At 36.8% G+C, this 12,149-nt stretch overlaps 2 protein-coding genes across 2 annotated transcripts; one reads left to right on the forward strand and one right to left on the reverse strand.

Annotated features, from left to right (window-relative positions):
- The first annotated feature begins 606 nt into the window (after positions 1–606).
- LOC142552153 (ubiquitin carboxyl-terminal hydrolase 9-like) lies at positions 607–8,522 on the forward strand. The gene is made up of 14 exons (XM_075661796.1): positions 607–867; positions 979–1,142; positions 1,295–1,543; positions 1,940–2,084; positions 2,716–2,775; positions 2,866–2,961; positions 3,983–4,366; positions 4,450–4,590; positions 4,981–5,151; positions 6,285–6,542; positions 6,639–6,787; positions 6,985–7,512; positions 7,615–7,891; positions 8,079–8,522. Exons 2-14 carry the CDS (start codon positions 982–984, stop codon positions 8,241–8,243), a joined length of 2,784 nt encoding a protein of 927 aa, XP_075517911.1. The 5' UTR covers positions 607–867; positions 979–981; the 3' UTR covers positions 8,244–8,522.
- Positions 8,523–8,804: 282 nt separating this feature from the next.
- Positions 8,805–11,034, reverse strand: LOC142552155 (glucan endo-1,3-beta-glucosidase 11-like). The gene is made up of 3 exons (XM_075661799.1): positions 10,874–11,034; positions 9,609–10,726; positions 8,805–9,213 (listed from the first exon to the last, which is right to left on the reverse strand). Exons 1-3 carry the CDS (start codon positions 10,923–10,925, stop codon positions 9,139–9,141), a joined length of 1,245 nt encoding a protein of 414 aa, XP_075517914.1. The 5' UTR covers positions 10,926–11,034; the 3' UTR covers positions 8,805–9,138.
- Positions 11,035–12,149: the final 1,115 nt, after the last annotated feature.

Here is a 12,149-nt window from a genome sequence, read left to right on the forward strand (position 1 = left end):
GACTTTACTTGTGGAGTAGATGTGATATCTTGTCCGTATATATATATTAAAAATTATGGCATGTGCATACCTTTTGGAATCTCAAAATAAAAATAAATTATTGGATTAGAAAACATCGTTGTCATCGTAAAATAATAATAATAATTTAAAAAAAGTAGAAGAATGAGGGGTAAAAATGTATTTAGAGAAGAACACATATTCATTAATTGATCATCAAAAAAGAATTGTACTAATTAACAAAAACAATTTTTTGAATGTCCCCTTCATGATACCAGATGGTTGACCGCAACCAAAATGGCCAAGATTCAACGGTTAACTATATTAAATATGATCAAATATATTTTTTTTTGGTAAATATATTTATATTTCAATTCTTATGTATTTTATATTTATTTAATTTAATATTAATTATATGTAAACCCAATAGAACATTGTACCAACAATTTTTTCAAAAGTATATTTACAACTTATTTCTAATTTATCTAACTCAAATTGCATTATTACTCTTCACTAAATTTATATAATTATAATTATAATATATATTATTTTATTATAAATAAAAATAAAGTTGTACATCGGTAGGTGGGTGTGGCCGTGTGGCCTTTAAAATGCCAACTACGACAAACAAGAGGAAAGCTGGTTGGTTGTATATGAGAAACATCGGGGAAATTGAATTGAATTACGTACACATAGAACTCTCCAGATTCATTCCCTTTTCTTCACCTTCGCGATCCGAATTTGTTGTTGCCTGTAATCTAGGGTTCCTCTATTCTCTCGTCGAAGATACGTATATACGGATTTTTGTTGAATTTTTATTTTTATTTTGTTGTCGTGTCTACTGGTCTCCCCATCTCCGTCTGATACGAGGTGAGTTCGATTACCTCATTCTCCAGGATTTCAATGCCGAGATTTTGTATTCTTGGAATCGATGTGATTGGGGTCTTGAGATTTGTGTATTTTCTTGTTTGCTGGTTTTAGATAATGACGATTCCAGATTCATCGGGGTGTCATTACATGATGGAGAATGGATCTATAGAGTTGCCATGCAAGCCCGAGGAAGAGAGGAGGGTTGTGCAGGATTTGACCGCCAAAGCCGAGGCTAATTTGCGCGAGGGAAATTTGTATTATGTCGTATCGAGACGGTAAATTCTTTTGTTTGTTACTTATTATAGGCAACTAAGTTGTTGTAGTCTACTTCAAATGATTCGTGTCATTAAAAAGAAACAAGAGAAAGACCATTTAATCATGTGTTTGTTTTGCCTCGTGAAATGATATTTTTACGCCTTTTATACAGGTGGTTCACGGCCTGGCAGAAGTATACCGGGCTCATGGTCGACACTTATCCATTTGACAATTGTTCTATCGAATCTGTCAATGTAGCATCATCAAATACAGAAGATAGACCTGGACCAATTGATAATAGTGACATTGTTGTAAATGGAAGGGACGCTAAAGATGATGATCCAGAGCTTCGAAAATGCCTTGAAGAAGGGCGTGATTATGACTTAGTTCCTCAAGAAATCTGGGATAAGCTTTTGAAGTGGTAATCGTTTGGACTGTAAATGCAAGTTCCTTTTAATTTCATATATTTCAAACATAATGCCCTGCTGTATCCCCGAGAAAGGTTCAATTATGTAGAGACCATCTTAAGACACATTGATTTTGATGTGTATTGTAATCTTCATTCTCATCAAGAAAAACTAATAAGAACCTGAAGAAGCACTTGCAGATGATAGCCTACGGCATGCGGTCATTTGAAGGATTTTAGTAACTTGATTTGATTGATTCTATTTTCGTATTTTTTCGTGTTTCAACTTTTGCATACTGGTCCTACTTTGGTAAAGGGTCATCCTTTGTGTTGTGGGAGAGGGCAGTGTGCTTCTTTACTGATCTCCACTTGTTCTGTTTGATGAATCTCTCTTATTTCTTGCACTCTTAGGTACAAAGGGGGACCATCATTGCCGCGACAGATGATTTCTGTTGGGGATCAGCAGAAGCACTTCAGTGTGGAGGTATTCCCGCTGTGCCTCAAGTTAACTGACTCCAGAGATCAGAGTGAAGTAATTTTAAAGCTAAGTAAAAAGGTAATATCTCAAGTGTGCTTTAGGGCTTTCTTTGTATTTACATGGGTGTGGTTGATGCACACAAAGAAATAGTATTTCATTAGATGTATCTTATCTATCTTAGCATTTTAGATTGAACAAAACAGCGCAATCTTTTTTTTTCTTCATTAACTTTGTAAAAACAGGCTATTATTATATACCAATATCTGGAATCTTGGCCTATGATGGGGCTAATTCCAATTTTTTCATGCAAGAAGTTGTTCTAGAATTTGTCATCCTATGTATAGCCTATAATAAATTTACGGAACATTTTTCCCCAGTAGAATATGAATTTGCACGATCTTTTGAGGTTTACTTTACTTTAGACGAGGTGAAGCCTACATAATTATTGTCCTTCCCCATGTGGATAACCAAGAACTTGATGGGATTCTTTTCTTGTTTCTTGACAATTAGTTTACGGAGGCTTGACATAATGAGAATTATCATTAATGTTGTCCCAGGAAGAAACCCTTGAGCAAAGTTTTAATTATTTTACTCGAATTATAGCCTCTTTTGACCGATTTAATTTAGATTACGTCTCACTTTTTGTGTATCTGAAATAAATCCTTTTTGTCATGATATCTGAGCCACATCTTATATATTTTTATATCAGGCTTCTGTGCGTGAACTCTACGAGAAAGTTTGTCGACTTAAAGGTTTAGACACAGAAAAGGTTTGTTGAAGCGGTAACAGAAGTCTGGTATCTACGTTGTTGTGATGGTATAAAGATCTTTGTTCTTATTTTTTTAAAAAAGTCATGCAGGTATATATCTGGGACTGCTTCAATAAGCAGAAGCAAACCATATTAATTTCCTCAAATCAAACCCTGGAGGAGTCTAATTTGCAGATGGATCAAGACGTAAGCCCATGATACAATGTTAATATTGGAGAATAATTATACTTTCTGTTCCTTACTGTCAGTTTATTAGGTTATGTAATGCATGTAACTCCATATGTGAACTTTACCGTCGTTTTAATATATGGTCTTCAAAATGTTATTAGACTTCCATTTTATTTCTGATAGCTGATGAGGTTCAATTTGTGGTGAGCTGAAAGGAAATCTTATTGGTCTAAGTCAGAAAACAAACCAATCTAAGACCAAGTTTTCACATTGAAACTTTCTTCTGAAATAATTTGTGTTTTAAGAAATACTTGGATGTACTAAAACACAGTGGAGGTGTAGGTTTGTAAGGTAAAAATGCTTTTGTATTGCTAGTAAATTTCATTGGAGTCGACTTATATGTTTTGTATGTTCTGTCAGTTCGTCTAACATGGGATGAAACGACCAAGAATAAAATACTCCAAGAAGTAGCTGAGTACTTTGATTGTTGCTTTAATCCTAGTAAAGTCGTTTAGAAATAATGCAAATGCCAGGCATGGGATTTTGGAGAGGACTGTACTACATCAAAATTATGTCTTCATTTGTTTATTCGATCGAAAAAAGTAGTGAATTTTTTGTGTTTCACATGATCACATCTAGACAAGTCACAAGTTTCTTTTTAATATCAATGTTTGTTGTCTTTCATTTGTTCTTTTATTTGTTTTCTCTTAGTTTTCTTACATATCTAATTGACGGTAAAGAAAAATATAATTTGAGTAGATGTGATACCGATTTTATTGTTCCAAAAGACCCCTATATGTATGATTTTCATTCAAGCAGTAGTTGTGAAGTTGTGAAAAAGGCCACAAACCTACAAAACCCACATGTTTTGAAAAGTTGGGAATATCATTTTTATACATTCTTCAAATCCCAACAATATTAATGGTATAAGTATATGAACATGCTTTTTATTTTACTGTGACTGTGTGTGGCATTCGACTAGGTTAATGTATATGAGCCTTTCTCGCTGGTCTCTGATGCAATCTCTGACCTCTTGTAGATTCTTCTTGAGGTGCCAATTGATGAATTTGGCATGGATTCAACTGGGAATGGCTTGGCCCTGGTTCCCGTTGAACCTAGAAGATCGCCTATTTCAATTGCCGGTGGCCCAACTATGACCAATGGGTATTCAAGTAGTTATAGCTCGGACATATATCAAAGAAGTAATTTTACATCCTTATATGGAGATATGGAGGATGGACATGAAAATTTGAAGCCAGCACGCAGAGGAGATACAGGAGGTTTGGCAGGATTGCAAAATTTGGGGAACACTTGCTTCATGAATAGTTCAATTCAGTGTTTAGCTCATACACAGCACCTCGTTGAGTACTTCTTGCAAGATTACAGTGATGAAATCAACAGGCAAAACCCTTTAGGGATGCATGTAACTGCTGTCCTATGTTGTGCAAGGTTTTGTTTACTGTATATTTTTTGCAGGTGTCCTAACCTCTTGTTTTTTCTCTGCAGGGAGAGCTTGCACTTTCATTTGGTGAGTTGTTAAGGAAACTCTGGTCCTCTGGGCGAACTCCTGTTGCACCTCGTGCATTTAAGGGAAAACTTGCTCGTTTTGCTCCTCAGTTTAGTGGGTATAACCAGCATGATTCACAGGTAAGGAGGATTGCAACTTCGTGGAATTTTGGGCAAGAAATTGTAGTGATGTCTGTATTTGTACTACATCTTTTTTCCTTTTTTCATACTTCAGAGGTTTATTGATGTGAGTATGGTACACTTTTTGATGTATGCAGACAATTTTGTAGCAAGTTACTTGATTATGATCACATCTCTTCTTTTGATATATTCACTTAGTTGATTGATTCTTGATCATATCTGTTCTTTTGATATATTCACTTTGTATTAACATCGTTTTTAGTTCTGTCAAATGATTTTTAGCACAGTTGAGGTGGAGTTGTCGTATAAAAATTTGTCTGAGGAAATGAGCAAGCCTTTTCTCGTCAGTGTGATAATTCACTCTGTTTATCATATTTATTTTTTAATCAGGAACTACTTGCATTTTTGCTTGATGGGCTGCATGAAGATTTGAATCGTGTTAAACAGAAACCTTATATTGAAACGAAGGATTTTGACGGTCGGCCAGATAAGGAAGTTGCTGATGAATTTTGGAGGTATCACAAGGCCAGAAATGATTCAGTTATAGTAGATATTTGCCAGGTGAATAATCTTGTCCCGTAGGTGCAGTAAAAGCATTAATAATTTTTAGATTCGCTTTTCTAGATTTTTAAAACCAAAGAAATTGGATGGTGATACTGAGATCAGTGTCCATCTGTGTATTTCTATCAGAAATTTTGCTCTTTCATGCAGTTGTCTGTGGTGCTTGTTTTTTCCTTAGCATGTGTTATCATTCTTGTAACGAACAGATGCAGGATGACCTTGATAGAACCAGTCTCAGGGTCGGTTTTCTAAGTATTTTCTGGAAGATTTCTTGTAATGAAGATTGACTAGACTAAGGAGACTACTAATAATAAAATTTTTAATTATTTTAGCTTACTTAGGACTCAAACTGAAGTCAAATAATTGTGCGGATTTTAAATTAAAAATCTTGTCAATTGTTGCTGTGAAATGAAAGTGACCTCTGATTCTCTTTACACTGCTTGGTAAAAATAGATAAAAAAAATTCAATGCACAATGATATTTGGGTACTGTGCTAGCGTGAAAATAATCTTTAAAGGACTTTTTCCTATGAAACAAAAGAAGATCTACTGATTTTTTCTACTTTGGCATCTTGAGTCTCTGAATATTTGCATCACCTTGTTATTTCAGTAAATTTTGGTTCTATGAAGCTAAAATTTAAACACTTTGTTCTTCTGCTGGTCTTTACTTCCATATTGTGTTTATTTAATTTACACTCTTGCATAGCTAGAATGACATTAGCAAGATTTTCATTCTGTCAATCTGCAAGAGATATTATATAGATTGCTTGTTTAGTAGATAAGTTAGTTTAAATTGCGTTGCTGTCCTAAGCTAAATTCTCTCTTTATACTGTTGTCATGGATCTACATTCTCTAGGCTCAAAGCTTGATCAAGGTTAAATTGTACTCTTGGGATGTATTAGACTAGTTTACAATTCCTGTATTCACATAAATTTTTGAGTGTGCAGTACCAAGATTCGGCATTGTTCACCTCAAATCATTTTATTCCCCAAAAATAGTAATGATCACAGTTTGGAAATTCTGTCATGATAATTCTGTTTTCGTTTTGCTTTCTGAAAGAAATTTCTTTAGAATTTTATATTTGCGGAATATTTTCTTCTACAACATCTGTCTCATTGTCTGGGAAATTTTCAGGGTCAATACAAATCGACATTGGTTTGCCCAGCTTGTGACAAGATATCCATAACATTTGATCCCTTTATGTACTTGTCCTTGCCTCTTCCCTCAACAGTTACTCGGTCAATGACAATAACAGTATTTTATGGTGATGGAAGTGGCCTTCCTATGCCATTCACAGTTACTGTTTTAAAGCAAGGATGCTGCAAAGATCTTATCCAGGCTTTGGCTGTGGCATGCTGCCTACGCAGTGATGAATACTTGCTCCTTGCTGAGGTAGTTTTTTCTGCATTCCTTTCCTGCTAATGAGCGGATGATGAGCGTAGATCTTTCACTCCCTCTGTTTATTTGAAACCAACTTTTGATGTATAGGTCTATGAACATCGCATTTATCGTTATTTGGAAAATCCGTCCGAACCATTGGCTGATATAAAAGACGAAGAACATATAGTTGCCTACAGACTCCTCAAAACGGAGGCAGATTTAACCAGACTAGAGATATGTCATCGATACCAGGGATCGTAAGTTACTCATCTTGGTTGTGGAGCTGTTGTTAATTTGTATGATTATGTTGTCATTAGCAGGAAAACTGTTCAATTCATTCAGAGTTAAGATTATAACCTACTCTTCTCAAATTATGGATTCTCTTGTATGCATTTGGTTGTCAAATGATTTTCTATTTTCTGCATTTGTTGATTTAACACACTTTTCTCTTCAGTGAGAGGAAGCCGTTTCTTACTCCGTTAGTTACTGTCTTGGAAGACCCACAATATGGGTCTGATATTGATCTTGCTGTTGAGAAAATGCTTGCCCCTCTAAGAAGGACATCATTTTTCACTTCAGCGACTCAGAATGGCGAAGAAAATGGTTCTGCTTTGACAACAATGGAAGAGCAAATGAAAAATTGTGACGGATTGGAACATACTATCAATTCAACAGATGGCATAGAGCCGGAGAGTATGTCCAGCAGGGAGCTGTCATTCTGTCTTTGCATCACAGATGATAAGGGTTATGGGTGCAGGCCAATAATGAAGGATTCTCCCCTAAGACCTGCTCGTTTGATAAAAGTCATGTTGGACTGGACCGAAAACGAGCTGGACTTGTATGCTGCTAGCTATTTGAAGGACCTTCCTGTGGTTCATAAGTCTGGGGTTCTTGCAAAGAAAACCAAGCAAGAAGCCATCTCTCTCTTTTCATGCTTGGATGCATTTTTGAAAGAGGAACCTCTGGGCCCCGATGATATGTGGTATGATAGACTCTAACTGTATGGTTACCACGAACTTGCCTGCACTGTCTGAACTAATGATCTTCTTACCTTGTGTCATTTATTAAATGATGTGATAAATAGGTACTGTCCTCGATGCAAGGAACATAGACAAGCAAGTAAAAAGTTGGATTTGTGGAGGTTGCCTGATGTGCTTGTTTTTCACTTGAAACGGTTCTCCTATAGCCGATGGCAGAAAAATAAACTTGACACATTTGTCAATTTCCCCATTCAAAATCTTGATTTGAGCAGATACATTAAGAGTAATCATGCGTCTGAAGGTTCACATGTATATGAGCTGTATGCTATCAGCAACCACTATGGGGGCCTTGGTGGTGGACACTACTCTGCTTATTGCAAGGTAGTCACAGAATCTGGAATACCCCTAGATCCTAAATTCAATGCCCTTGTATTATCATTATTTTTTTATAAGACACTTTGGTTAAGAGTAAGTATGACTTGGGTCTTTAAGTTGCCAGCCTTGTTTTATTCCAATTTCAGGCCTCTTGTTTTGTTGCATATCACATATTTTTATCATGTTCTTGCAGTTAATTGACGACAAAAGTTGGTATCATTTTGATGATGCTCATGTTTCGGCTGTGAGCGAGTCTGAAATCAAGACATCTGCAGCTTATGTGTTGTTCTACCAAAGGGTTAAACCTAAATCAAATGGTGCAGTGGGAGAGCCATCAGAAGGTCAAAGTGCATTTTAGTTTTGCCTGAATTAGTTTGGTGTTGGTTAAAGCTGTGCTCATTGGGATTTTGACAATGGAACATGGCGTTTTTGTTGTTGAGGATCAGAGCTGTTGAAGCAACCATGAAAAGTTCCCTGAAAGGTGGCAACATAGTATAAGAGCAGCATCGGTGAAAGTCATGTAAGCTAGGAAAGAGATCATATTGTTATGCCATTGATAATCTAAAGTACACAATTGGATGACCAGAGGCGTATCTTTTGGCAATTTAATTGGAACCTATGGCATTTCAAAGTTTTAGGGTTGTCCTACTTTGCTAGTATTATTTTATGCAAATAATGTAATGAGGGCAGAGAGCTGCATTTTCAATTAATGGGCTCAACGGCGATCAAAATGTTTTACATTCATCTCTGAAATCGGGACTATCTACGAGTTTGGTTTTGTTTGGACAAGAGGGGGTATCGAAAAATGATATTGTAAATGGTTGGGTCGGGTTGGTATCATTTTTCAAATGACGGTTTCGCGCAAAAGATAAAAATATAAATGTATATTCTGAAGAAAAGGCAAAGAAATTTTGAGCCGTACACAAAGAATGAGACTTTCCTGCATCAGCCCACTCTCATCCATTCTAATATAGACAACGTCCCAAGTAGAATACAATAGCATGTGACTTGAGTAAACAAGATAAGATGCTTTCTCTATAATAATTGAAATCCCACCAAAAAAACAACGAATAAGTAAAATAAAATGGAGCATAGTCGCCAGTCCAAGAGAGAAGGCGCCATCTTTATCATCAATAGAAACTTCAAGGCCAGCTGGTTTGACCATGGTTGGGCTCCTTTTTTAGACTCGACGTTATTTTCTCCATTCAGGGTGAAACCCTTTGTGAGTTGCCTCGCTTGTCCTTTAAATATAATCAGAGTTGATATTGCAGCATGGTCAAGACCATGAGGCACAAGATAGCTAATGCACCATGAAATGGAGGCTTCTCCTGCAACTCACACAGTACAATCAATCAGTGCACGTGTGTATATATGCCCATCTAATCAAACAACCTTTTTCACCATAATTTTACTGCAGAAGTGCCCGACAAGATACCCATCTCATCCACGTTTGATGGCACAGAAATAGATAGTTGGATTACTAGGTGGTGAATTCAGTTTCGTTTCAGTATAAACAACACATTTTCCCATTCGGAGAACATGAATTTGATAGTAATGTTTACAGGAAAAGTGGGCGGGAACCATGCCTAACCCCAATATGTTTCTGGCTCCGCCCCACGACCATAATAAGAGAGAGACAAACTGTGTTGTTATCATTTACATGTTGATAGGACTGACACCCAACATATGTGAATTATTGATTGGGAAAAAAAACAATACTAACCGCATCATCTGCAGTAATTGAGAGGTAACCGTTGGGAGGATTTCCCGCCGGCAAATAACCAGGCGACGTCGTGCCGCCGGAGCTTCCGCCACCAGAGCCCGTCGTATTACTACTCAACAATCCCGTCACATTGAAACCCAGGTCATATACCGGTGTCCCATCGGGCTTGAATAGCCCAAAGTTCCTCTCTGAGGTCGGGCCGGGCTTCATGTTCTCGTTGAACAAAGCAAACACGTAGATGTTCAAGTCCGAATTTGGGTTCGACGGCGTCCCTTTCTTCTCCAACATCAGCTTCAGCAAGTTCCTGTTATACTTCCTGGCGTTCTCCGGCGATGCTCCGGGCTCATCGGCGTCGCCTTTCGAAGGCCACCCAGTTTCCGAGATCTGCAAGTGAACGTTTTTGTACCCAATCTTCTGCAATGCCGAATGGACAGCGTCGATCTGAGCATACAACATGTTGTCATAGTGCAGGCCCGAAAGAGGGTCAACAATTCCGGAGCCCGACTCGAACAGCACGAAGTCCAACGGCACTTGCTTGGGGTCGGCCTTGTACGCGAAATATGGATACGCGTTGATTAGAAACGGGGAGCCTACTTTGCAGTTGAAGTCCAGGATGCAGGACAATTTCGGAGTCAGATCTCGGCTAAACGCACCGGCCGAGGGAGGATACGAAACTTCCAAAATACCCAAATTGTGGGCGGTGGTTACCATGACTTGCTTGTCGAGGCTGAAGGAGACGAGGGCATTGTGGATGTTTTCCATGGCGGGGAAAAGGTAGGCAGATAGAATGGTGTCATTGGCTGTGAGAACTTCGTTCCCGACGGCAATGCAGGTGATTTTAGTGGCTGGTAAGTAGCATTTAACGTTATTGTTAACCCAAGCTTGGGCTTGCTTCGGGTCCTTCATTTGCACCAAGTACTCATTACCCAGACCAACAATGAACTCAACTCCGGTGTTGGCGAAGGCCTTGAGGACGCGTGGATCGGCATCGTAGAGCTTGAGCCTGGTGACGCCCATGGATCTGAGGAGTGGGACCACCGCTTTCGGGTTGGGGAGATTGTTCGCTATCTGCCCGTAGTTGATGCCCAGAGACCACGCCGCCTTGAAGAACAATGACACTGAACGAGCCATTTATCCATAAGAATGAAGATGATGAAAATAAATATACATCCACAGCTCCAAATTCATTCTTTCTCCAAGACAAGAAAAATGCTAGATTTAAAGAACGAATGCAATGCATATTATAGAAGTAAAAGCAAAAGTACCTGAAATGAAAAGCATTAATGCTAATGGAGTAGAAGAGTGTCGGAGGTCCATAGGTGAGTGAGCAGAGTAAAATGGAGAGGGGATTCAAGAATTAAGTGGTAGGTATTTGGGGAAGATGCATTTATTACCAATCGTTCGTTCAAGAATTAACATGTACATTTGCTTGTACATGTTAAATAATAAGTTCAAATTTGTATCGTATTAGCATACACTGCCAACAAGTACATACACCCTTTAAAAAAGAAAAGGGTTTTTGCGTGTCAAAAAGGTTGAGAATATACTCAAAATGTCAAAATAAGTGTAACTTTTATGTTTGCCATAATAAGGGTTTTGGATCTTGGTTATTTTATGGTTATTAAAGAGTAAAGAGATTAATCATTTGGAACCAAGTGGCCCAATCGATATAATCATTATTCCATTTGTTTTCAAGAGAAAATATTCATTTACATATCCAAGAGATATACGTATATACTCTTTCTACACAAAATATCCAAGTTTATGAACATTAAGAAAGACCCGAGCTCCACTTGTGAGACGGTCTCACGAATCTTTATCTGTGAGACGGATCGATCCTACCGATATTCACAATAAAAAATAATATTTTTTCATGGATGACCCAAATAAGATATCTGTCTTACAAAATACGACCTGTGAGACCGTCTCACACAAGTTTTTGCTATTTTTAAATGGTCTTTGATGAAATATGTAGTTGGATATATATTGGTGAACATGTTAGAAGTAGAAATTATTTATCTGGATATTTTTTTGATATGTCATATTTTTTTCGGGAGCACTTTTGTAATTAAATTTATCAATGTTTTTTAAATAATAAAATTGCATGAATTTGCTGATTTTGGCTCAAAATTTTCTTCTAAAACAACAAAATTTACTCTTGAATTGAATAACTTGTCATTTCTTGAATATATTTACACCTGTTATTCTTAAAAGTTCATGGAAAGGGACTAAACTTTTATACATTATTTTTTTTTTGAAACTTTTCTTTAGAGTTTAATCTATTTTTTAAAAAAGAATTTTTTAAAAAGATTAATATTTTAATTATACAAATTGATGAGAGACCATAATGAAATTTCATGTGAGACCAGATTATAACATGATGAAGATCATATAGTAATATAAATAATTGGTTTATGAAATAAGTTAACGCTTTTAATTTGTTGAGTATTGTAAAATTTAAAATGGCAATATGAACTTTCTGTCTATAGTTATTATTCGATAAATTAAATTAAATAAATATTGTAAAAGCTCCATATAATT

Source organism: Primulina tabacum, chromosome 7, assembly GCF_025594145.1.
Source record: "Primulina tabacum isolate GXHZ01 chromosome 7, ASM2559414v2, whole genome shotgun sequence".
Lineage (NCBI taxonomy): Eukaryota > Viridiplantae > Streptophyta > Magnoliopsida > Lamiales > Gesneriaceae > Primulina > Primulina tabacum.

Coding starts and splice junctions, on each gene's coding strand:
- LOC142552153 (XM_075661796.1), top strand. CDS start 982: ATGACGATTCCAGATTCATCGGGGTGTCATTACATGATGGAGAATGGA. Junction 2,085..2,715: donor TTTTAAAGCTAAGTAAAAAG/GTAATATCTCAA, acceptor TTTTTATATCAG/GCTTCTGTGCGTGAACTCTA. Junction 4,367..4,449: donor AAAACCCTTTAGGGATGCAT/GTAACTGCTGTC, acceptor TTTTCTCTGCAG/GGAGAGCTTGCACTTTCATT.
- LOC142552155 (XM_075661799.1), bottom strand. CDS start 10,925: ATGGACCTCCGACACTCTTCTACTCCATTAGCATTAATGCTTTTCATT. Junction 10,727..10,873: donor ATTAATGCTTTTCATTTCAG/GTACTTTTGCTT, acceptor TGGCTCGTTCAG/TGTCATTGTTCTTCAAGGCG. Junction 9,214..9,608: donor CAATTACTGCAGATGATGCG/GTTAGTATTGTT, acceptor TGTGAGTTGCAG/GAGAAGCCTCCATTTCATGG.